The sequence below is a fragment of the Centrocercus urophasianus genome, unplaced genomic scaffold (assembly GCF_019232065.1).
Source record: "Centrocercus urophasianus isolate 14NV4802_14NV808 unplaced genomic scaffold, USGS_Curo_1.0 seq_17, whole genome shotgun sequence".
Classification (NCBI taxonomy): Eukaryota; Metazoa; Chordata; class Aves; order Galliformes; family Phasianidae; genus Centrocercus; species Centrocercus urophasianus.
Window position 1 is genome coordinate 25,335,590 of NW_024884722.1, and position 22,398 is coordinate 25,357,987.

General features: G+C 39.3%; 1 protein-coding gene and 1 long non-coding RNA gene across 4 annotated transcripts in view; one reads left to right on the forward strand and one right to left on the reverse strand.

Moving 5' to 3' along the window:
* Positions 1 to 9,986, forward strand: part of CTNNA3 (catenin alpha 3) — a 408,816-nt gene extending 398,830 nt beyond the window's left edge. The window contains exons 16-17 of one of the 2 annotated variants that reach the window (XM_042817894.1): positions 3,834 to 3,968; positions 8,863 to 9,986. In XM_042817894.1, coding sequence (XP_042673828.1) covers positions 3,834 to 3,968; positions 8,863 to 9,153 — 426 coding nt within the window. In that variant the 3' untranslated portion in view covers positions 9,154 to 9,986. The remainder of the gene's footprint in view (positions 1 to 3,833; positions 3,969 to 8,862) is intronic. The other variant, XM_042817895.1, reaches the window with a different exon arrangement.
* LOC122159892 overlaps positions 1 to 22,398 on the reverse strand; it is a 199,930-nt gene that overhangs the window by 10,631 nt on the left and 166,901 nt on the right. Inside the window, exons 7-10 of one of the 2 annotated variants that reach the window (XR_006168693.1) lie at positions 8,209 to 8,303; positions 4,962 to 5,014; positions 3,873 to 3,966; positions 270 to 710 (exon numbers count right to left, since the gene is read on the reverse strand). This is a non-coding gene — a long non-coding RNA (uncharacterized LOC122159892). Of the gene's footprint in view, positions 1 to 269; positions 711 to 3,872; positions 3,967 to 4,961; positions 5,015 to 8,208; positions 8,304 to 22,398 lie in introns of those variants that run through there. The other variant, XR_006168694.1, reaches the window with a different exon arrangement.

Here is a 22,398-nt window from a genome sequence, read left to right on the forward strand (position 1 = left end):
TCACATTCAGCATCAACTTAGGCAAATTAATCACAAGTATATTGCTGATAAATTTAAATAGCATTATTTCAAATTCATTGTCAAATTTGTGACCTGAAATCCCAAAGATGAAGGTAGTATATTGTTTTTAGTGACATATGCTGTAGATTAAGGTCTTTACTACAAGACTCCTCAGTAATAATCGTTTCAGCAGCAGGAGGTGCTGGTACATTATGATCCCAGTAAGATAGGCACTTGGACTGTGAGGTATCATTTAAAATGCTGTTTATCAGAATTCCTATGAGGAGGAAATCAAGTAATCCTATTCCTTTCAGATGGTAGAAACCCAGTGCAACATCAAATGGGCCTTAAATCTATGCAAGCAGTCTGGACAGATCCTGTCCATGCAAGAGATATCCCCAGTTTCCATCATTGGAGCTATTGACAGGATTTTCTAACAAGAAAAAAAAAAGAAAAACAACCCACCACTTTTCTGGTGTCAAACAAAAAGGATGATATGTGCAGAGGCCTGGCCAGAGGCTCACCTTCTCTGTTTTGTGGATCTCTAACTCCTCAATGTGCAGTGGTCTTCTACTCAGCACATCAATGCAACAAAACATAAATTACTTTAAAATTCTGGAAGTGTAGCAATCAATATGAAACATTTCTTCCTACAGAATCAGGTAATCTCCTAATTAAGAAGTTGTTTTCAGGTACCTAGGAAAGTTGTCCTGAAATTAAAAAAAATACATCACATTTTAGATGCTGATAGATGTACATAAGCTGATGATATGATAGATACTTTCAATCAGAGGGTGGTGATGCACTGGAACAGGTTGCCCAGAGAGGTTGTGGATGCCACATCCCTGGAGGCACTCAAGGTAAGGCTGGATGTAGCTCTGGGCAGCCTGGTCTAGTGGCTGGCAACCCTGCCCACAGCAGGGATCCTTTTCAACCCAGGCCTCTCTATGATTCTATAATATTTTAAATAGCTGATATGAACCAAGCAGATGTGCCAAAATGATCATCTAACTACAGGAGCGATCACCTAAAAACTTACAGCTAACAAATAGTTGCAATAAGTCACATATAAGCAATTACGTAGAGTAGTGGGTTTGTGTATGATTGTGTCCAGTATTGCTCACTGTGAAGACAGATTCAGATTCTAGGGAAATTCTGCTGACTGTGTTAGCAAATGGGGTGAAATCAAAATAAAGTAGGAACAATTTTCTTTATTGTCAGAATTCTCGTGGATGCCGTTCTGATTCTTTTTCTACAGAAAGCTTTTGTTAACATTCTGCTAACTCCGATATATGCAGGATGCTCTGAAGTAATGCCTCCTGCTTATTTATGTGGAAGCTACAACACACATAAAAAGGATAATAGCAATAGTTGAGAGAGCAAATTGTCAGCTACAAAACACTATTTTTTGACATTGTCCCCACCATTAGCTATGCATTTTAGTCAGCAATGAACCAGACCCTGCATGCGCTCACCAAAATCTGCACCAATGGAGGTGATGCACCATTACCATTGCCACTGCTGGAAATGTAGCTGTCACTGTGTTCACATCCATTGGCTGGTCTCCATATGATCACCAAGCATTAGTGTATGTCAGTGGGTGCTGTTTTTTCCTACATGGAAGAATTCAGTGACCCCCCTTAGCTTCATATGCACTTGTATATCAGACACCATTTGGCAGATTGCCCCTCTGTTGCCGTTTATTGCACAGCAAAAAAATGTAATGGACTACTGGTGGGGTGGTTCAACCTCTACATACCTCTGATGTTGTGGGCCAACATAATAAAATGAAGACTTTTACTTTTGGAGCAGCCCTTGTATATCAAAAAGAAGCCCTCACTCTTTGCCAGGAATTCTAGCTAAGAACTTGTTTCTGTGCGCTAGGCATTGAACTGGTACCCATCAATGGGCTGTGGAATGATTAATCTCAGTATTTTTAAATTATTTTCTGTTTCAGCTGAGTGTTTTGTCTTACTAGTAAGCAAGTGTTGTTTGTACCAGATGTTTCTGAGTAATACACAGAGGGTTCCTTATGGAATACCCTCTTCACAGAGTACATTTCTTTCTAGCATCTGTTTGTGGTTGATTGGGATATGCTATAAGGTATGAGTCTTTAATTTGGCTTTATTGTACTTTATCTTACCTAAGGTAACATAAAATGTTATCTTTACTCCTAGAAATGCCTCCTTTCTCATAAAGTTTTATGGGTAAAGTACATAAAAATGGGTATAGTGTGTCAGACCAAAGGTTTCTTTAGGTAAATAGTGAACATACACAGGACTCAGTAAGATAACAGCATGTATTTTATGATACTTCTTTACCTGCACCAGGTAGAGTAAAGCTTTGCTTTAATAAAGCTGTATTTCATTGAAGCTGTGGTTATCCTACAGGCTTATGAAATGTATTTATGCTTTTTTCCAGCAATGCCTTACACTTGCTTTTCTAAATGCTGCTGAGCGCTAGACTGGTATTTTGATAGAACTAGTTTAACCTCAGGGTCTCTGAGGAGGTTATGTTTTCCCTATCTTTGGTGCATACCATCTCTTTGGCATTCCTAAAATGTTACACATTTCTTCCCTAAGTGTATAAAAAGAAGATAGGAAATGTGCCTAACTTGCAAATGTTATGTAAGAGTATTATGTAAGAAATTAAAATAGTGTTGTCTCTGAGTTTCTATAATTGATGCTGTCACAACTTGAAGTGCATGAGATACTGTATTAGTACCCTGTCTTTCTATCTAGTGAGGTTTTCCAGTGGGGAGAAGTAAATCACAGAGTAATATAAAAGCAAGCACCTTATTCTAGGAAATAGACCTTTAATATAGTTGTGATGCTTAAAAAGGTTACAGCTGCATTTGGCCAGAAGGACAGATTTTTTTGTTAATTACTGTAAGAAGTAAACAAGTATTCAAGTCTTCTCAACAGTCACTGAGATTTGAATACTGGTTATGCTTTGAAAACGGTGCATGTTGAGAGGGTGTTGAGAAAGTCTGTTCTGTTTTTCTTTTAAACTATGGTGAAGTACAGAGAACACTTCAGTAGTGGATCTAGCTGAACACAGTAAGGACTGATATTTCATTCATAGTAATCAACAATTTTTCAGATTCATTTGCTATATTCTTTGCTGCCTCTTCTAAAAGACCAAAACATGAACTTTTTGATTTACTACTGCAGAGCCATGAAGAACCATCGCACTTGAAATAAACACATCCCATTTTGAACAACTACCAGGTTTCTTCAGCAAAGCCAGTTGTTTATGTAAAGTATTTCTTGAATTAAGTACAATTATTGCTTTTTCAGGCTTTTAGCCCACTATAGGTTTATTTAAACCAGTACTTCCCCTCCAAGTATTTGTGGGAGCTCACAGAAGTGAAGGTGGAAAAGATAACATACAGTTTTTTTTTTAAGTACTGAAATCAGTGAATGAGCCGTAAGCTGTTGTTATTTTCCTGTTCCCATTGAAACAGCACATCTGACATCAAGCTGAATAAAATGGATATAAAATTTAAAAAAAAAAAAAAAACAACAGATTGATATTAGGAGATAAAGCATAACTTTTATAAATGTTAACATTCTTCTTGCATTTGTGTTTACATTTGCTATTTAACTATTACTTCTAGGTAACTTAGAAATAAAGCCTCTTAGGAATAGAAGAACAGTCATTCCGTACATTAAATAATTTGGTTAGCAGTGTTACTAAAGCAGTCCCTGCAGCGTAAAAGAAAAGAGTACAAGGATGTTTGTATGAGTGATTTAAATACTCCTCAGTTAAGTATTTAATATGATGTCTAAAATGAAATGCACATGCTTTACTGTTCTTTTCTTAATCCTCAGTGTCCAGACCAGTCATGTAAACAGGATTTGTTGGCTTACCTAGAACAGATCAAGCTGTACTCCCATCAGCTCAAAATCTGCAGTCAAGTTAAAGCAGAAATCCAGAATCTAGGTGGAGAGCTCATCATGTCTGCTGTAAGTAGAAAAATGGCATGAATTACAGTCAATACAAACTAAAATATCTTCACTTGACATTGTCCTTTCCTGTGCTCATGATATGTTCTAGCATAGATCTGAATGTCTTTTGTTCTCTACCTTTTTCTTTAACTCTTACTTTAGGCAGACTATAAGAAAGTGAAGCATGAATTGCAATTGCGGATGTTTTTCTTTTTAGATTCTTAAAAACAGCAAAAAAAATTTTTGCTGTTACTCCAGATTAGCTAGTTTTTTAAGAAACAATAGTCTTTTAATATATATCAAGTACACACAGCTGTATGGATGTATGCACAACAACTGATCCTCATAGTCGTACTTCCAGTTGAGAACAAAATGCTGAAGGCCAATGGTGTCCTGGCTTGTATCAGAAATAGCGCAGGCAGCAGGAGCAGGGAGGTGATCATCCCTCTGTACTCAGGTCTGCTGAGGCTGCATTTAGAGAGCTGTGTTTTCCTTGGGGCCCCTCACTGTGAGAAAGACATGGAGGCCCTGGAGCGTGTCCAGAGCGGGGCAACAAAGCTGGTGAGGGGTCTGGAGCACAGGCCTTATGAGGAGTTGCTGAAGAAGCTGGGATTGTTCAGCCTGGAGAAGAAGAGGCTCAGGGGAGACCTCATTGCTTGCTATAACTACCTGAAGGGAGGTTGTAGTGAGCTGGGGGTCAGCCTCTTCTCTTGTGTAACTGGTGATAGGACTAGAGGGAATGGCTTCAAGCTGCGCCAGGGGAGATTGAGGCTGGACGTTAGGAAATACTACTTTTCTAAAAGAGTGGTCAGGCACTGGAGTGGGCTGCCCTGGAAGGTGGTGGAGTCACCGACCCTGGGGGTGTTCAAGGAATGCTTGGACGTTGTGTTCAGGGACATGGTTTAGTGAGAACTATTGGTGATAGGTGGATGGTTGGACTGGATGATCGTATGTTTTCCAGCTTCGGTGATTCTGTGATACACAGAATGGTAGAAAAAAGCAAGTACTTACGATGCCTCTATCAGCCAATGAAAAACGGGATTCTCATGGCTTTGCCTGCTGATCTAGAAAGCAACAGCGTAAAGACAGACAAAATTCCGCTATTTTTCTTAAACAGCATCACAGCTATTACGTTGAACTGCTAAGCCTACTAGCACGGCTAGGCAGCCCCCAAATACATTTAAACTATTGTCATACAAAGATTACATAATTATTATAAACTGGAAATCCTTTCTAAAAATCTTGTGTGCTGCACCAAGGCCATGCCAAATTTTAGATGTTTTCACAGATATGTGCAATTAGTCCTCTTAGCATTTTAACCTCCTGTGACAAAAGAATATGGCTTTGGTTTTTTCCTAGCATTTCTGGAGGAAGGTACAGTATTAACTAGAGATCTTTCTGTTCAGATTTAATTCCAAAAATGCAAATCCAATCGTTTCCCGAGTTATTGCTGTTTTTTGCCTTACATGCATTCCTGCATATAAAGTGTTACAAAAACAACTGTACAGAGACAGTAACACATTCCCCTCACCTCATCAATTCACTCACAAATTCACTTGCCCTGGCTAAGGGGAGACCACCTTCGCTAACACATCAGTTTGCAAATCTGCATACTGCAAAAGTGTTTGGAATGCTGCGTGATCAAACTGAAGATCATTCTCCCATTAAGGTCCTCAATTGCTGTTACAGAAGAGGGAAAAATGTTTCAAAACAGGACACACAAAGTTGAAATAACACTTTCAATTATCTCCAAACTGTAATGAGCTTCATCAGTGGTATATGCACAAGTGCAAAATTTAATAAACAATTGCTGTGTGCATGTACACAAAGTATTTCTGTACACACCTTTACACATATAAATGCATGTGCAAGAAGTAGAAAGCACAACATCTCTCCTTTGAGAGATGCAAACTGATGCAAATTTTGCATGATTTTTTCATTGCTTTTCTTCCTTACTTTGGCAAGAACATCATAAAATGGTGGGTTGCTCAGGTGGACGTTATTTTACAGCAATATTCCCTTGCATTTTGTTGCCATGTGGCATATGACAGCAGAGGGGCAGACTGACACAATAGCATCTGCAGCAAAGGTGTGTAATTAAATTCTTCCGTGTGGAAAAAATGGTGCCCGTTGACATTCATTGACACTTACTGAATGTTTATAGAGACCAACCAGCGGGTACAAGCACAGTGTGGCAGTGGGTGGTGTGTTTCAGCAGTGGTGACAGCAGTGTGAAAGACAAGTCGCATTCTGGACAGCCACGTACAGCTGTCACACCACAAAATGCAGAGTGTCTCGATCAGCTCATCTGCTCCAATCAGCTACTGCTGGTGACTATGTTGAGAAGCAGTGTTTTTTGTACCTGAGCATTTGCTCTATCAAACAGCTTTGTTATGGTACTTGCATCTGTTGTAGTTTTCCTGGAAATGACTAAGAGGCATTACCTTTGGAGCAACCTCTGTATTTACAACACATATAAGCAATAAATGTTAATCAATGAGATTTAAATAAATAGTAACTATTTCTCAAGGGCTTTCTTCAAGCTATTCAAAATGGAGATTCCTTTACAATCGAAATTGTCAGCCTTATAATTTAATACAGAGTGGTATCTTTAAATAAAAAGCTACTAGCTAAGGTGATTTATACCATATATATGTACCTCTACCATTTCCTGGGAACACTATCAAAATACAAACAGTACTGTAAAGTAAAAGGGAAAGACAGCATTCATTATAAACATTTAAATTGTAAACAAATGTGAGTCCTGTGCTTAACATGAATTATGGCATTATTTAGCTATGTCAAGAAAAACAAACCAAAAGAAAAAAAAAACCAACACCTTCCCAAAGAGTCAAAACACAGCCTACTTTCTTCCTGTTTGAGTGCAATGGATGTGTATATACCTTTTCAGTGCACAAGGGTGGCACACAGTGGCCTAACATTGGGCACAGTTGCAACAAACAGACAAAGCAATCCTCTGCAGCTGGATTTTAAGACCAGGAGACATAGTCAGACAGCTGCACTCATCAGTTCCTCTCCCTCTGTGATCTTAGCCCTATTCTGGTAGGAGGTCCCTGAGCCTTATCAGTCTGTATTCAAAAAACATGCAAAATGAGAAGGTAACCACCTCATTTTCGAATGTTTTAAGTAACACTGATGGCCAATTATACAATCAATTCTTCTGCCAGTGTTGGCCTATAGTAAAATCCTTGCTCTTACTCTTGGCTTTTATCAAGACACAGCCCTCAGCGTAGGCTCCTCCCATCATAACAGCAACTTTTCTGCATACATCCTGCTAGACATCACCATCTAAAGTGTGTCAGACCCGAATTGTGCTTTCTGACTGTTGTGATTTAACCCAGAAGATGGCTGAGCACCACACAGTTGTTTGCTCACTACCCCCTATTCCCAGTGGGACAGGGGAAAGAATAAAAACAAAAAAATAACAAAGTAGAACTCATGGATTGAGATATTTACCAAGATGAAGTAAAGTAAAATAATTACTACTATAAATATATGTAGCAAATGATGCACAAATAATTGCTCACCACTCCTGACTGATGCTTAGCTAGTACCCCAAACAGTGGAAGAGAGAGGTTAACTCCCACCCTCTCCAGAACTCCTTTCTATGGTACAGAATATCCCTTTGGCCGGTTTAAGGCACCTGTCCATACTCTGTTCCCTCCTAACTCTTTCTGCCCATCACTGAGAATGAGTTTGGCTCTCTACAGTGCTGCTTAGCAGCAGCTATAAACATCAGTGTGTTATAAGCATTGTTTTTCTCCTAGAACCAAAACATAGCATCATACCAGACACTTTGAAGAAAACAATTCCATCCAGCTGAAACTAAGACACAAGAGTTTGAGAAGGTTCATTGTGGGAGGGGGTTATGTCAGAATAAAATGCCTGTACTCAGCACATGCCATAGGTCTGTGTTGGCCTTTCATACAACTGTACTGCGCAACACTAATACGTCAGCATCAGTCCAGGCTACCAAAGTCACTGGGACTAAGGAGAGAACTAAGAAAGTAAAGTGGCCCAGCACTGTCTGCTTTCAGTCCCTACACACCATGCAAGCCTTAGGTGAGAAGAGAACAGTATGTTCAGATTTTGTATTCCCCTACAGAGCAGCACTGCAAAGATAACATAGTAATTAAAACTGTCTTTTTTTTTTTTTCCCCCCCTCTACAGTCAGTCAATTTTCAGTTGGAATCAAGATATACTACTTTTTATTTCCAGAAATATCTATGGAGAATACCTTTAACACTTGCTTGGCTGTGTAGCGTGCTGTTGAATACAGTGATATGTGATACAGAGGTTTGTCTTGCATTCTGCCTCTCAAGGTTCTCATTCCTGGGGGGAAAAAAAAAAAAAAAAAAAAAAACACACAATCACTGCAGTTTGTGTGCACTAGCCCACATTTACTAGCTTTAAAAATTTTGGTCATTGAGACTACATTCAGCAGCTACTAATTCAGCCACTTCACAGCATCCCTGCAATGCACAGAAGCACAAAAGAAAGACTGGAATGTGATGGGAGCAGCTGGAGAATTTACCTAGTGCTGATGCAAAGAAAATAATAGGTAACATTTTTATAGCTCTTCTTTGAGGTGTTTTCATTACCCATCAGTAGTAATTGCAGTGAAACCCTGCAGATAAGAATCATGAATTCTCACTTCTTAGACAAAGGCAAGCAACAAACAGCCGTTACACTTTACCAGCCCAGAGTCCTGTGTATCACTTTAATACTGATCAATGAAACATGAATATAATGATCAAGCACACCAAGAGAAAACAAAGAAATTATGCTTTACTATATTAGTCTTAGGTTTTAACTGTTGTTTAATCCTGAGGATATTGCGGTTAAAAGCAGACCTGCTTTCCTAGGCTTATGTTTCTGTTTCTTACTACAGTTGGATAGTGTCACCTCACTAATTCAGGCTGCCAAAAATTTAATGAACGCTGTGGTGCAGACAGTGAAGATGTCCTACATTGCATCCACAAAGATTATCAAGATCCAGAGTCCTACTGGCCCGCGACATCCTGTTGTGATGTGGAGAATGAAAGCTCCAGAGAAGAAGCCCCTAATTAAAAGAGAGAAGCCAGAAGAAATCTATGCTGCTGTCAGAAAAGGTTCTGCAAAGAAGAGAATCCATCCTGTTCAAGTCATGAGTGAATTCAGAGAGAATTCAGAAATAGTCTAATGTTCTGTCACTTTTTATGCTCCTCTCTTAAAATTCTGATGATTTTTCACTTTTCCCCCTACTTATTTAATAACCGTATGTTAGTGTTTTGCTTTTCTATAAATCTGTAACTTCACATTTGCTTAAATTACTTGAAAATGACATTGGATTATTTAACTGCACAGAGATGAAAAGTACTCGTTTTGCAGTGTCAAACTATCATGCCTTCATACTGACAGGTTTCAGCAGAGCACTTCTGAGCAATACGCCATGGCACTGTGTCACAGGCAGTGAAAAGCAGAATGCAGGGTGTCAAACTGTGCCCCACCTCCTTCTGCATTTGCTAGTCAAGTGTTCCTTCACCACTGATACTAAACTGCATGTAGTTTAGGACATACAGGATTTTTAAGCACTGTGTTTGTTGCTACAGATACTTAATCGGGATCATTACACTGATCAAAACAGCTGGACTGCCTGATGCTAGCTGAGGGTCTGGGCTCTTAGCTTTAATCTAGATTGAAAGACCTGAAAATCAACCACCTCCAAGGCCTATCAAAATAGGGATGGATATCTAAGTTTGAAAATTTTTGATGAAACAGTGTTATAACAACATGGATCTAAGAATGTAATAAAAAAAACACAGTGACTGCTATATAGAAATAATAGCTCTTTAAAAGGCTTTAATTAATTAATGAGTGTTCTGCTTCCTAGTGTACTCGCAAGCCCTACAACATCCCACTGATAGACTATTCTAGTAACAATAGACAATTTTCTAATCACAGAGCAAAAGAACAAATATGGAACAGATCATTATTCTGATATTGGTGTGTAAAAAGTTACACGTGCATCTTGAATCTGAACAATGCAATGACTTTGCTTATGACAGTTTTATCTGAAAGGCAGGGCTGTTCTGTCTAGCAACTTGTTAAATGACTATGCTATATTTCAACATATGTAACAAAGTGCTTTTAGTCTGTGTTTACCGCCAGGCCTCCATATAGTACCTTTGAAAATAGTGGTTTTTCTACATCTGTTTCAATCCAAAATCCACTTGGATTGATTTTTTTAAAAGAAGCAAACTTGTCTTGCCTGCCCTGTCTCTGTTCTCCCAGACTTCACTCCTTACTCGTCTTTTCTTTGCAAGTAGATCCTTTTTTTGCTACGACTTTTGTATTATCTCAGGAAAAAGGGCTCTATCAAATGCCAGAGCATATCAACCATTCAGGGCAGTACAGCATCATAGTTTCTAGGTTGTTGATTAACAAACCCCAACAAAACCTGTAGTGATCATTCATTAGAGATTTTAAACAACAGGATTCCACTTTCACCAAAATTACATTTTGTCAAATAGAATAAAATTAAGGAAGGAATTTGGGAAAAAAAAAAAAAACAACAAACCAAACTTATTTTACAACACAGATCTCCTCCAATATGGTCACATCAAGGTCTTAGTCACATATATAGGTTTTTGTTTGTTAGTCTCTTAAGAACACGGAGTGAGAAGCAGCAAACAGTTAAGTGCAGCAGGGAAAGGCAATATAGCCAGTTATTCAATCTACTTTCAGTAGGTCTGCTGGCAGACTAATAAGAGCTGAGATAAAGATTTTGTGTGGTATATTGCACAGAAGAGTATACATTTTTATTGCATCTTGAAGTCAGTATCTCCAAGTATTATCTCAGGTTGTTGCTGACCCCCTTAGACTACATGGTCCTCCAGCAACGCTGAGGTTCAAAAGGCAAGAGTTAATTAACAAATTCTGTTTTGTTAGGAGTGTTACTCTTAAAGAATCTTCATGACTGTGGGATGCTTTTGGTATCAGTCACCTTAACATCTGATATTTGCAACAAATGTCTCGTTTTCACATTATTAATAAAAAGCATGCACACCACTGAGGAGGCTTGTCTTTCAGTATTGTGGGTTTTGTTTGGATATGTGTCTCCTTGCTAGTCTGGGTGTAGCAAATATCCTTTTTAAAAGCCAGGCTTGCTCCTTCCTATAAGCAGGGAGTACCTGCTTGTCCAGCACATTGTGTGTGCTTTTACTAGCCTGCTTTACATTAGAGCTTTTCCTAGCATTCTTATCGCTAAAGCACAGTTTATTGCTTAATGCAGTGTACTTTACTGCAATACCAGTCACTTTTCTCGTAGCCTGGCCATTCTCAATAACCAATTTAATCTCAGCTTTTGAGACCATTCCTATTACATGGAACTTCATTACTTCATTAAGGGAGAAAAAAAGAAAATAAAACAAAAAGCAACCCACCTCTCAGAAAGAACAAAGAAATCAAGAGCCACAGCTGCCTTCCAAGAAGAGCCATAAGAACGATGGGTTAGTTATATCTGGACATAAATTTCTTGGCTGAAGTTCAAATGAAAACATAACAAGGTAAAGTTTATTCTTAGCTAAGGTGGTAGAGGGAGAAGAAACAAGTCCTGGAGTTGTAAAATGTTCATTGTATTAGCTCACTACCTCCCCCAGCAAACCTGCAAAGCACCACCTCTCTGCCACTGTTAATAATGCTGATGGGCGATGAGCTGCTCAATACGTTTTACTCAGTTTGTCCCAATTACTCCGTTATCACCTGGAGTTAGTGAGCCATTCCTGCTAAGTTAACACAAGTCCTCTAGTACCTCAGCACCTCAAATAAATGGAAAAACCACCTCCCTGCATCTCTGTCCACCCCTAGAGCCTTGCTCTTCTGTAGAAAAACACTGTTCTGAAATTACTAATTGACTTTGGTTTCAGAAGGGAAAGGGGGGGGGGGGCGCGGGGGGGGGGGAGGGGGAAGTGGGAGGCATGATTACCCACTTCCAGGGTTTGCTGCACTTAGGCCATTAACCTGGAATCACCAGGGAAGCTCTGTAACTGCATCTTCAGCAAAGATGACAAAACATGGTGACATCACACAGGTCTAGTGCTCCAGATGGTTTCAAAAGGTTTTGGATCTTTTGAAGGCACCTTGAGTTACTTTCTGTGAATCTGCTATCAAAGCATTTATGAAAAATGGCCTTGTACAGAAGGTTTAAATGAACTCATAGAAGCTTCATTTTTGAAGAAATGATTTGCAAGTTTTCACCACTAATAGATAGTAGAACTCTATGTGGTCATTCCTGTTATTTGTGCTTCCAGCTAATACTTGTCCTTTACGTACCATTCTTGGTACGTAAGCTTGGGAAGTTTTGCCCATATATTTGTCTCACTAAATAATTACATAAACAAAAGCCCATTCCCTTTGGTTAGAATACATTAGCTGCATACAGATTGTTTGCTGTACCCTGAAAGTGCTGCTGCTGAAATGACAAATAACCACCTTTCAGTTAATAAACCTTAGCTCATAGGAAAACTTCCTAAAATAAAAAACAAAACAAAATGTATCCAAAGTAGAAATGGCTTAACAGTTATGGAAAACAAACCAGAAAAATGCTTCAAAACCCACCTACCATCAGCAAAAGTAAAAAAAATAATAAAAAATTTAAAAAAGCTGAAGGGCTTATTTTTGACTCCAGCATACAAGACATGTTAAAGATACAAGTCTGCACTGCAAGATATGGATCTAGTAATTTTATTTTTAAGTAGCTTTTTATAGATAGGCAGCATATTTTCTATTTCCCGATGCTTAAAACAGCTGCATTTAAGCAGGATGGAGACTAGAGATGCTTGGTCACGCAGGATCATGTTTCCTCTGGACTATCCATCTTCTATGAGTCGGGCTATTTTGGAGCTATTGGCTTTGTACTGTAGTTCTCAATTATTTTTATACAAGACAGCAGATGATTTAAAAGCAGCTGAAAATAGTCATGCGGCTCATATGCTGTGGGGCAGATTGTGCCTTCTGGCACTTCACTTCCACAGAGGCAGGGGGACAGGGCATTAAGGGAGCTGGTGCGAACTGCTCCAGCCAGCCTGCTGGTTGGCATTTTGTCTGCTTAGTTACAGAGCTCCATACTAGATAGAAACACGTCAAATAATTGCTCCCACGATCTGAAAACATGGAACAGCGCACCATGCCCTATTTGCTCAACTATTCATCGTGGCTGATGTTAAAGGAGGCAGCGAGAAAACTAAATTCTATTTTTAAAGCTTCTTTGGTCAAGAAAACCATTTTTCAAAGGAAGGATTTCTCCAAGAAAGCAGAATATTCCTGCAGTTAAGGCCTTATAAGGATCAAGGAGATAACAGCAAAAAACTACAGAGCTGTAACTACATCCTCATAAAACAAGGGCAAGGAGATACCTGCCACAGCTTACTGTGTTTTGTCCTTCGCAGGAACGGACTTGCTTGGACTACCACCCTGTAGTATTCTCTACCATCTAACACATCATCATCACAACCAGCAGCCTCTGTCTGCTCCAGAGGATCCACAATTCATCTGAAGTTCAAGAATTTGATTAGGATTGGGTCCTCTGTGGCTCCCCAGGGAGACTTAGCATGTTTATCTGTAAGGTTGGTCAGAGCGAGGAAAGGAATCACTGAATCCACTTCCACAGCTTCCTAGCATTATTTGCAGGCAGCAACCAAACAATGCACCTGCCATACTCTTTTCTGATTCACTTTTGGATTTCCATACATTGTATTTTCCTATCATCTTTATATTAGTGCTCTCCCTTCAGCATTAGCTTCCTGTCTTATGTGCTGCACTCTACCTTCAAGTAAAAACACAGTATAAAAGTTTTCAACACCCTTCCCCACTTCCCAAGGTCTTGTTTCACCTTATCTTGTTTTCAAAACATTACCACAACAAGTACAACAAAAAGTACAAATTAACTTGGGTATGCAGAGAGCTCAGCAGCCATCTAGATCAGCACAGCTATTCTGAGTCCAGTGGTAAAATATCCTCTTGACAGTAGTTACTGCCATCCTTCCTCTATAGCGGTTCTCTAAAAATGTTATCCCTCACCACAGCTGGCTAAAACTGATAAGTCACCTTGAAGTTTGCTTTTGAGTAGGTAGAAAGCATGCCACCAGTAAAGAGATATGCTTCCCAAAAGAGAATACATCTTCCTTGGCCTTTCCTCCTGATGCATTTCAAACAACTTGTCTTTATTTAGGTGTGTGGAAGCCAACAGTAAAATACCACAATACAAAATATTAAGGTTATTAAAACAGCAATCCAAAGGACGAAGAGCTTATTGGTAGTATGAGCTATTGAGTCTTGTGGGTGGTGATGGCACATCCTTGAACACTCTATTATCATAATGCCTGAGCTGAAGACTCCATTAATTTTCTGCATCATCAAAAGCTGAGGACCAAAGCTGACAGCCAATAACACATGAGCCCAGTGTAAGAAAAATACATGTACAAATAAACCTTCTCAACACTTAAAATATAAAAAGCAGAATAGAACAAACAGGTCAGAAAATACGTGGTAAAAGAAAGAATACAAGGAAAACTGTTCCCAAGTAAGAGAGCCCTTACAGTACTGGTTTTCAGAAACACGTTCGGCTCCCAAGCAGCCCCACATTTATCTTTTCTCAAAGTGGATTCTGATGTCTCAAGTGTGCTAAGATCACATTTTGATTTTTCAAGGTATGAAAGGAGAGAAGGAGAGCCACTCTTCCTCTATTTTTACTCAAGGTAGCCATTGGATGGAATGCCTCACTCACCAGTAACTTACGCATTAAGAAATAGGTGTCAGTCTAGGAAGAGACTTCAGGGAAATAATTTTGTTTGTCCTACTTTTCAGATAAAAAACTGTCCTTATTTCTTCACAGACGCATGTTCAGCCTCATCTCAGATGAAGAAATGATTTATTTGTTTTGTCTTGTTTTTTAAACAAGCCCTTTTTCTGGACAAATCTTACTTCCTTTTCCAGAAACTCTGTGCATTACTACTGCAGTCTCCTTTTCCTTAACCGAGGTATCAACTCAGAGTCACACTCTAGCACAAAACTGGCAGCTAAGTACTTGAATCTTGTTACAGTGTGTATCAGACTTAACCAAAACTTCAACATACAATATGCTACCTAGACAATGGGCACAGACTTCCTTGAACCAGGCATTATGCCAACTCATTTGATAACATATGGTAGACATCTCACTTGTTTGCTGGTTTGTTATTTTTGACAGATTTATGTACTTAGTTCATATAGTAATGAAAAATAGAATTACTCACTTCAGATGCTGTATATCCTATAATATGCAAATGTGGACAAAATACTGAGTCTGTGTAGGGGGAAACATTGGCTGAAATACTTTTGGTTTAAACACAGTAATGCAGCCTTTGGTACAGCCACTGAATTAACACCGACTGTTATTTGGTTGGACTAGAGTAATGCTTTACCTTCTGACCCATACTGCTAGAACAACCTCATCACATTTCATCACGGTGGGTGTAAGCAGTGATTTACACTATAAAGAATTTTCATAGGCAACTGGTATAGCTAAGAACATGCTTAAATGATCTTTTCGGTGGATCTGGTGCTCAGACTGTAGGTACGTGCCTTGCAGAAGCAATGCCACACTGCTGGTACATTTAGCTAACAACTTAACTCCTGTATCACCAAAATATGACCACTTAAAGAAACAATTCTCACCCAAAATCTACATAGATTATTACAGAAGGTATAAATGTGAAAACAGTAGCTTCTTCCTGACATTGTACTCTTTGCAAACTCCTGCCATATTTTACCCTTCTGGAAAGCTCCGGTCCTTTTCATATGGAGTGCATGCATGCCACAGATGTCACAAAGAAATACAGCAAAAACAAATACAACAAAGCTACACATATTCTCCCCAAACTATTTGCCCCTAATCTGACTGTCCTAACACTTAGCTGATTTTTGCTACAGCCTGACATGAAAGTAACTCTGCCTGCTTTCATCAAACTGGAACTGTTAGAATTTATAGCCAGTGTGACTAGAAGCACAGGAAGGTTCCACATTAGTGAGGTACATCATTTCCATATTCAGCTTTGTCTTTCCTTTTGAAGAAATCACACTGACAAAATTTATCAGCTGCAGCTCAGGGTGAAAGTACAGCAACTGCATCAAGTCAGTTGGAAAGTAAATTGGAGCCTAAAACTTGATTAAAAATGGAGCACAGAATACATCTGCCCATAGACCTTCAGAAAACTGAACAGGGTATTTGTATTTGGTAAAGTAAAACAAGGAAAAAAAAAAACACTTCAATTTTTGGGGTAACAATGATCTCTATTTTCACCAAATTATTTGTCTAGTTGCAAGAAGAAGGCAATATAATTTCAAGTGAGATCACTCTGCACTGCCTCCTAATCCCACAGTCCTTACTTTCCTTACAGAATACAATGTTCTCAGGGCTGGTCAAAGGACATGGAAATATACTAACATTTCTAACATTTCAGCAAGTGTATCCACCTGAGAAATCTCACCTGAAACTGTTATTGTAAATTAAACCCATCTTCTCAGCTAAAAATAGTACTCACTGTGTAGGCAACCCTATAATTCAAATGAAATTCAGGACTCAAAACTGCAGAACTATCGTGTATTCATCCCTCTTGAACCAGCCTCTACTGCATTCTATTTTTTCTGAGGTTATTTTTCGGCATATATGTAAGACAACACCTGCTACTGGGTATTACTAGGTAGAGGATGCATAAGGTAACAGTGATTCAATTCAATTGGCAATTCAATTGTGACCTAAACTAAGGTTTCATTTTTTGAAAATGTGGTCATTACGTTACAATATCCTGGAGACAAGTGTCTAACAAATCCAAGCTTTGAGCTAACAGCCTCATCTTCCCCTTAAGTACCTCCAGTAATGCCAACTGATTCCTCAGCCAGGCCCACTGTCAGTCACTGCTTTGTTCACAAAAGTCTCTGACGTTTCACTGCTGGTCACACTGCCTCCTCTGAGTTGCTTCCTTGTCTCTGAAGAGAAAGGTCTTCTTCCCTCTTGTTGTCCACACAATCCTACCCTGCTCACCTGATGGCAATAGATATAAAACCATGTTGCTCTCCACAGCCACCATGTCACCCCCTCCCACACCAAAGTATTATTTTTCTCTTATTGACTGTAATTGCCTTCTGTAATACCCAAAAATTCTAATGCCTGAAAGAAAATAAAAGAGGGACTAGTAGTAAAGAGCTAAACAATTAACTCAGCACACACAGAAGAGGCTTCAAAAAACTCAAAACTTTAGACTGCACACAGCACAGCTTATGCTTATAAAGTCAAACTTACCACAGTGCCTAGAGCCTTTTCCCTTTCATTTCACCAATCCCAGTGTGATTTCTCAACAGCAATACTATTTCCTGCTTTAGAAAAAGGTTACTTTCCTTTTTTAAAGCTCCCATCTTTAAGCTTGTCTGATCTATGAACAGATGGAAAACCATATGTCATAAAACAAAATTAGAATTTCAGGGGGAAAAAAAAAAAAAAGAGGGAGTGGGGGTGTGTTTCTCCTTTACATTCTACATTAGGCTCTTGAAGTCATTGTGCTGCAATTCCTCGTTGCATAAGCTTGTTATTGCGCACCCCAGAATAATTGAATGGAAATTGGACAACTGCAGACACTTCATTGCAGGAAACTAAAATACAGACCACAACAAGGATTCATTCTAAAGGCATGGCAACAAAACAAAGCTGTTTTTTCTGTACTCTGTTTTATAGCTGAAACAATTCCGTTTCATGTTTTCCAGTGCCATTCAAGCAGCAGATCACATCTTGTTTCCTGAGCAGTACGGTAGGACTGCATTAGTCAAACAGAGAAACTGATGAGGAACAGCTAGATTGAAAGTATATGACATCAGTAAAAGCTCCTGCAAACATTTCAATTGCCGTGTTCCAGTAGTGATAAAATTACTTCAGCATGAATTTCTGCTATGTACAGACAAGAAGTTTTTAAGATAAGTATTTTACATGTAAGAATTCATCTGCACTGTGATCTTCCATAATTTGGTTGTATTTTATTGAAGAAAACTGAAACATATGAAGACAGATAAATTAATTATTAAACCCATGTGAACATTCTTCTTCCAATTATTGGCCATACTGAGAGTGTATTTTTGTAATGGAATTGGATGTAATGAAATTTGTAAAATGAGGAACTGAAATGAATTTCAAGAATTGATTTTGCTTCCAAAAATGCATTTTCTCCTGACATCATTCATATTTTCCCTACTGTCTCTAGTACATCACTAAGTGCCAATTCAAATGGCACCTGGCATCAGCAAAAAAATTTGTTTCTATACTAGCGAGGCAGTAGTAACAAAACTGCCATTTCTATTCATCCTGTTCTATATAATACAGTCTGAAGAAGATGACATTTGAATGAGCGGTCCTGACTGGTCACAAGTGGTGTTCTCAGGGGGTCAGTATTGTGGCCCATCCTGTTTAATATATTTATTGATCTACATGAGGGCACTGAGCACACCCTTAGTAAGTTTGCAGATGATTCTGAACTGGAAGTGTCAATCTGCTTGGAGGTAGAAAGGCTTTGCATAGCGATCTGGACAGGCCGGATCGCTGGGCTGAGGGCAACAGGTTGAAGTTCAGCAAGACCAAATGTTGGGTCCTGAACTTTGACCAAAACAGCATCATGCATTGCTACAGGCTTGGGGCAGAATGGCTGGAAGACTGTGGAAGTAAAGGACCTGGGGATGTTGGTCAATGCTCGACTGAACACAAGCCAGCAGAGTGCCCAGGTAGCCAGTGCCATTCTGGCTTGTATCAGAAATAATGCAGCTAGCAGGAGTAGAAGGTGATCATCCCTCTGTACTCAGCTCTGATGAGGCTGCACCTCGAGTACTGCATTCAGGTTTGGGCCCCTCACTACAAGAAAGACGCTGAGAAGTACGCCCAGAGAAATGCAACAAAGGTGGTGAGGGGTCTGGAGCACAAATCTTATGAGAAGTACTTGAGGGAATTGGGAACATTTAGTCCTGAGAATGGACAGCTCAGGGGAACCTTTGTAGTTTTCTACTACTACCTGAAAGGAGGCTGTAGCAAGGTGGGCATCAGTCACTTCTGCATAACTAGCAATAGGACAAGATACTACCTCAAGTAGTACCAGGGGAGGTTCAGGTTGGACATTAGGAAAATTTCTTTCTCTGAAAGAATGGTCAGACACTGGAATGAGCAGCCCAGGGAGGTGGTGGAGTCACCATCCCTCGAGGTGTTGAAGAAACATTTAGATGTTATATACTAAGGGGCACAAATAATTTAGAGGGTAAATACTGGTGGCAGGTGAATGGCTGGACTAGGTGATCTTGCAGATCTCTTCCTTTTTTTCGGTGATTCTGTGAGCATAGAATGTGTTCTGTCCACATAATATATTTTCATGTTAATATAGCTATGTGAAGAATAACTGGGCCTATAGCAGATTTTATGCATAATTTTTACTATACGCTCATTTCAGACATTTCACTTTGTAGTAAGGCTTTGCACCGAAGCACTTTATTTTATGTCCAGAATAAAACAGATAATTTGAAAATCTTTTCTCAGTTTCTCATGTATGACTGAAGGAAAGCGATTTGGCCTGAGTAGCATTATAAAGTAACACTAATGAAATGGTTACAAAATGAATATAATTAACTTCTGTAAAGCAATTCAAATAAAATATATTTCATAAATGTTGAAACTGTAGTGGTGAAGGCATGCACAGTCTTCTGAGTACGAACTATAGAAGTACATGATTTATCTAAGGTAATCTACAAATACCCATGACGACACGTCACCTGGCATTGGCTGTAACAGACTGCACTCTAGGCAAGGCAACACCTTACAGAACCACGCAGACACCAGGACTATGCCTGCACACAGAGAGCACACGGCAACACTACAAGCATTCATACTGTTCCAATTTTAGGCATTTAAATTAGCAGACCATGCAAACTAACTAGGTCTCCACTTGAGATTTAAATCCCTCCTGTGAGCAATTCAGAGCACCTACAACACTGGCACACTTTGAATAGTCTAGGGGCAGTGCTCCCACATCTTTCTACTGATTACAGCAGTCCTAGCTAGCAGAGATATCAAATTGGGAAGGTCTGCTCTCCTTGTGTCCAGCACACACGCTGCTGGGAAGAGAACTGCTGCTGACTGACAAGCTTGGCCTCTATCTTGCCCTAGTGTTGTCCTTGGCTGCATCTGGTACCCTGCCTGCTACAGGGTACAGCTGGACAAACGGTGCAGAAGACCGTGCTATGCTTGAATCCGAATACAAGCTGGTACAAAGCCACTTAGTGCTGAGTGTGAAGCAAAAACTGATCACAGCAAACTGAAAATCTGTTAATAGAACTAGTGCACCTTAGATACTTGAAAGAAACTCCTGACACTTTGAACCTATTAATATACTCAAAGAGAAGGAAGTCGCTACTGAATATAATTAAAGATTACTGTCACAGAAAAAATATTTTCTGAAAGTTAGGGGAAAAGAAGTCCCTTGTTTTTCATTAGCAGTTAGTTCCAAAAAAGACACTTGCACTGAAAACAACAAGAAGTTAGCTGAAAGCTTTCAGGAGCGGTGCTCTGCCATTCGGTTATACACAGAACTTTAAATAGCAAAACAGAAATCCCAGGGGTCAGAACAGCAGTTAGACCTACATTTCTCTAAGAAGAAAGGAAAGGGGGAAAGGAATGGTCCAACTTCAGTGTCTTCTTCTCTTAGACTCACCTTAGGATTAAAAAGCTGTTTTTCCTTTATGACTGAAACATCAGTAAAAAGCTGCATCAGCTATACAGACAGTAAGCAGAGGAGCTGAATGGCACCGTATGGATTGCACAAGGTAGATATCGCTTCATCTGCAGGGACAATACTTGTCGCTGGCCTTTGTCTGTATTGTGCTGCTGCTTTTTTTAATTAAGTGTGACAGAGCCATTTTCTTCTCCCAGTCACTCCCCAAACTGCAATGAGCTTCTGCCTGGGCTGTCTCCATTTGTACAGCTATGATGCCACACTGTCTGTACTGCTCTCTTGTCCATTTTAATGTATTAAGCCATCTGCCAAAAACAGAACATGAATAATAATCCATCTCTAATATGAGCGTAGCACTCTCCCGTGCCATTTTCACTCATTTGATTAGCTTTCCTTCCATTTCTGTTCAGGATAGTAAAAAAGGCTATTTACGCTTTACTACTTTCTGCCAATACAAACACACTACAAAATTCTGTCTAATCTAGGTGTAGACTTTTTTTATTTACTTCAGCTAGGTAAGACACGTGAAAGGCTGTGTCACCTACTGAGAAGCAAAGTGGGACATATTTTTCTTAACTGGATGTTACAAGCAGCTTTATACCTTTCACTGGAGGTACAGGGCTCCAGAGCTGAGCACATCTGGGCCTGACACATTCCAGGACCTGACAGACTATTGTTTGTTATTCCCACCTAAACTACAGGAGGAGCTGAACGATGATTACCAGGAGAAACACACTGCATGACTGAGCCAGTTTACAGTACAGTTACAGAGAGGAACTCAGGAAAGACTATTTCATGGAAACATCACCAGTCGTCCAGTATTTTATTTTAATAAACAATCCCTAATCTGCCCATACAGGTTCAGGACCTACAGATGTACTAATAACACCTCTAAGGAAACACTAGAGGTGACACTTCCTCCGAGCAGAAATTCCAGTCCAAAAGACTGGGTAATTCTGCCAGGAAGACTTTGTAAGCTACTGTCCTGGAATTCCTTGCAAGTGAAGACAACTGTTCATGAACTGCAGTAATTATACACCTTTGGTCATTTCCTCTATTTTCAGCTTTTCCTAAACCATCTGTGCATGTAATATCCAGGATCAGTATCTGATGTGATTTTTTAATTTTACTGTCTCAAATATCTTGGACATTTCTTTGTTCTTACTTGAAGATTCATGTGCCTTGCTGAAAGATCTGATTCTTCTTTACACTGTGGTCCTCTTGACAGTGCAAAGAGAATAAATTACACCTTCATCCATGGAAAAGCTCTATGGACTCTCAGAGTGCTTTATAGGTATCTTAGTATGAATAAGAACCTGTAAAGACATTTCTGATATAAATTCTACTGAAAATCTGCTTTTTGCTGTCCTAACTCCTTGGACACATTCTGAAATTCTCTGTTCCATGCTAGACTTGGGACAGTCTAGCATGAATATGAGACATAGGCTTCTTCATAGTAAAGAAAACTTAATTTTCTGCTTCAGAAAACAGAACTGCTGGTTCAAAAGGTCATCAAAAGCTAATCTCCTCTATAGGGAGAAAATACTGGAACATAGTCTTGTAAAGGAAGAATCTCATATAGATCTGAATTTTTTATGGTATGTATGAGAAGATGGAGAAAACACTGAAGCAAGATATATAGCACCATAGAAGGA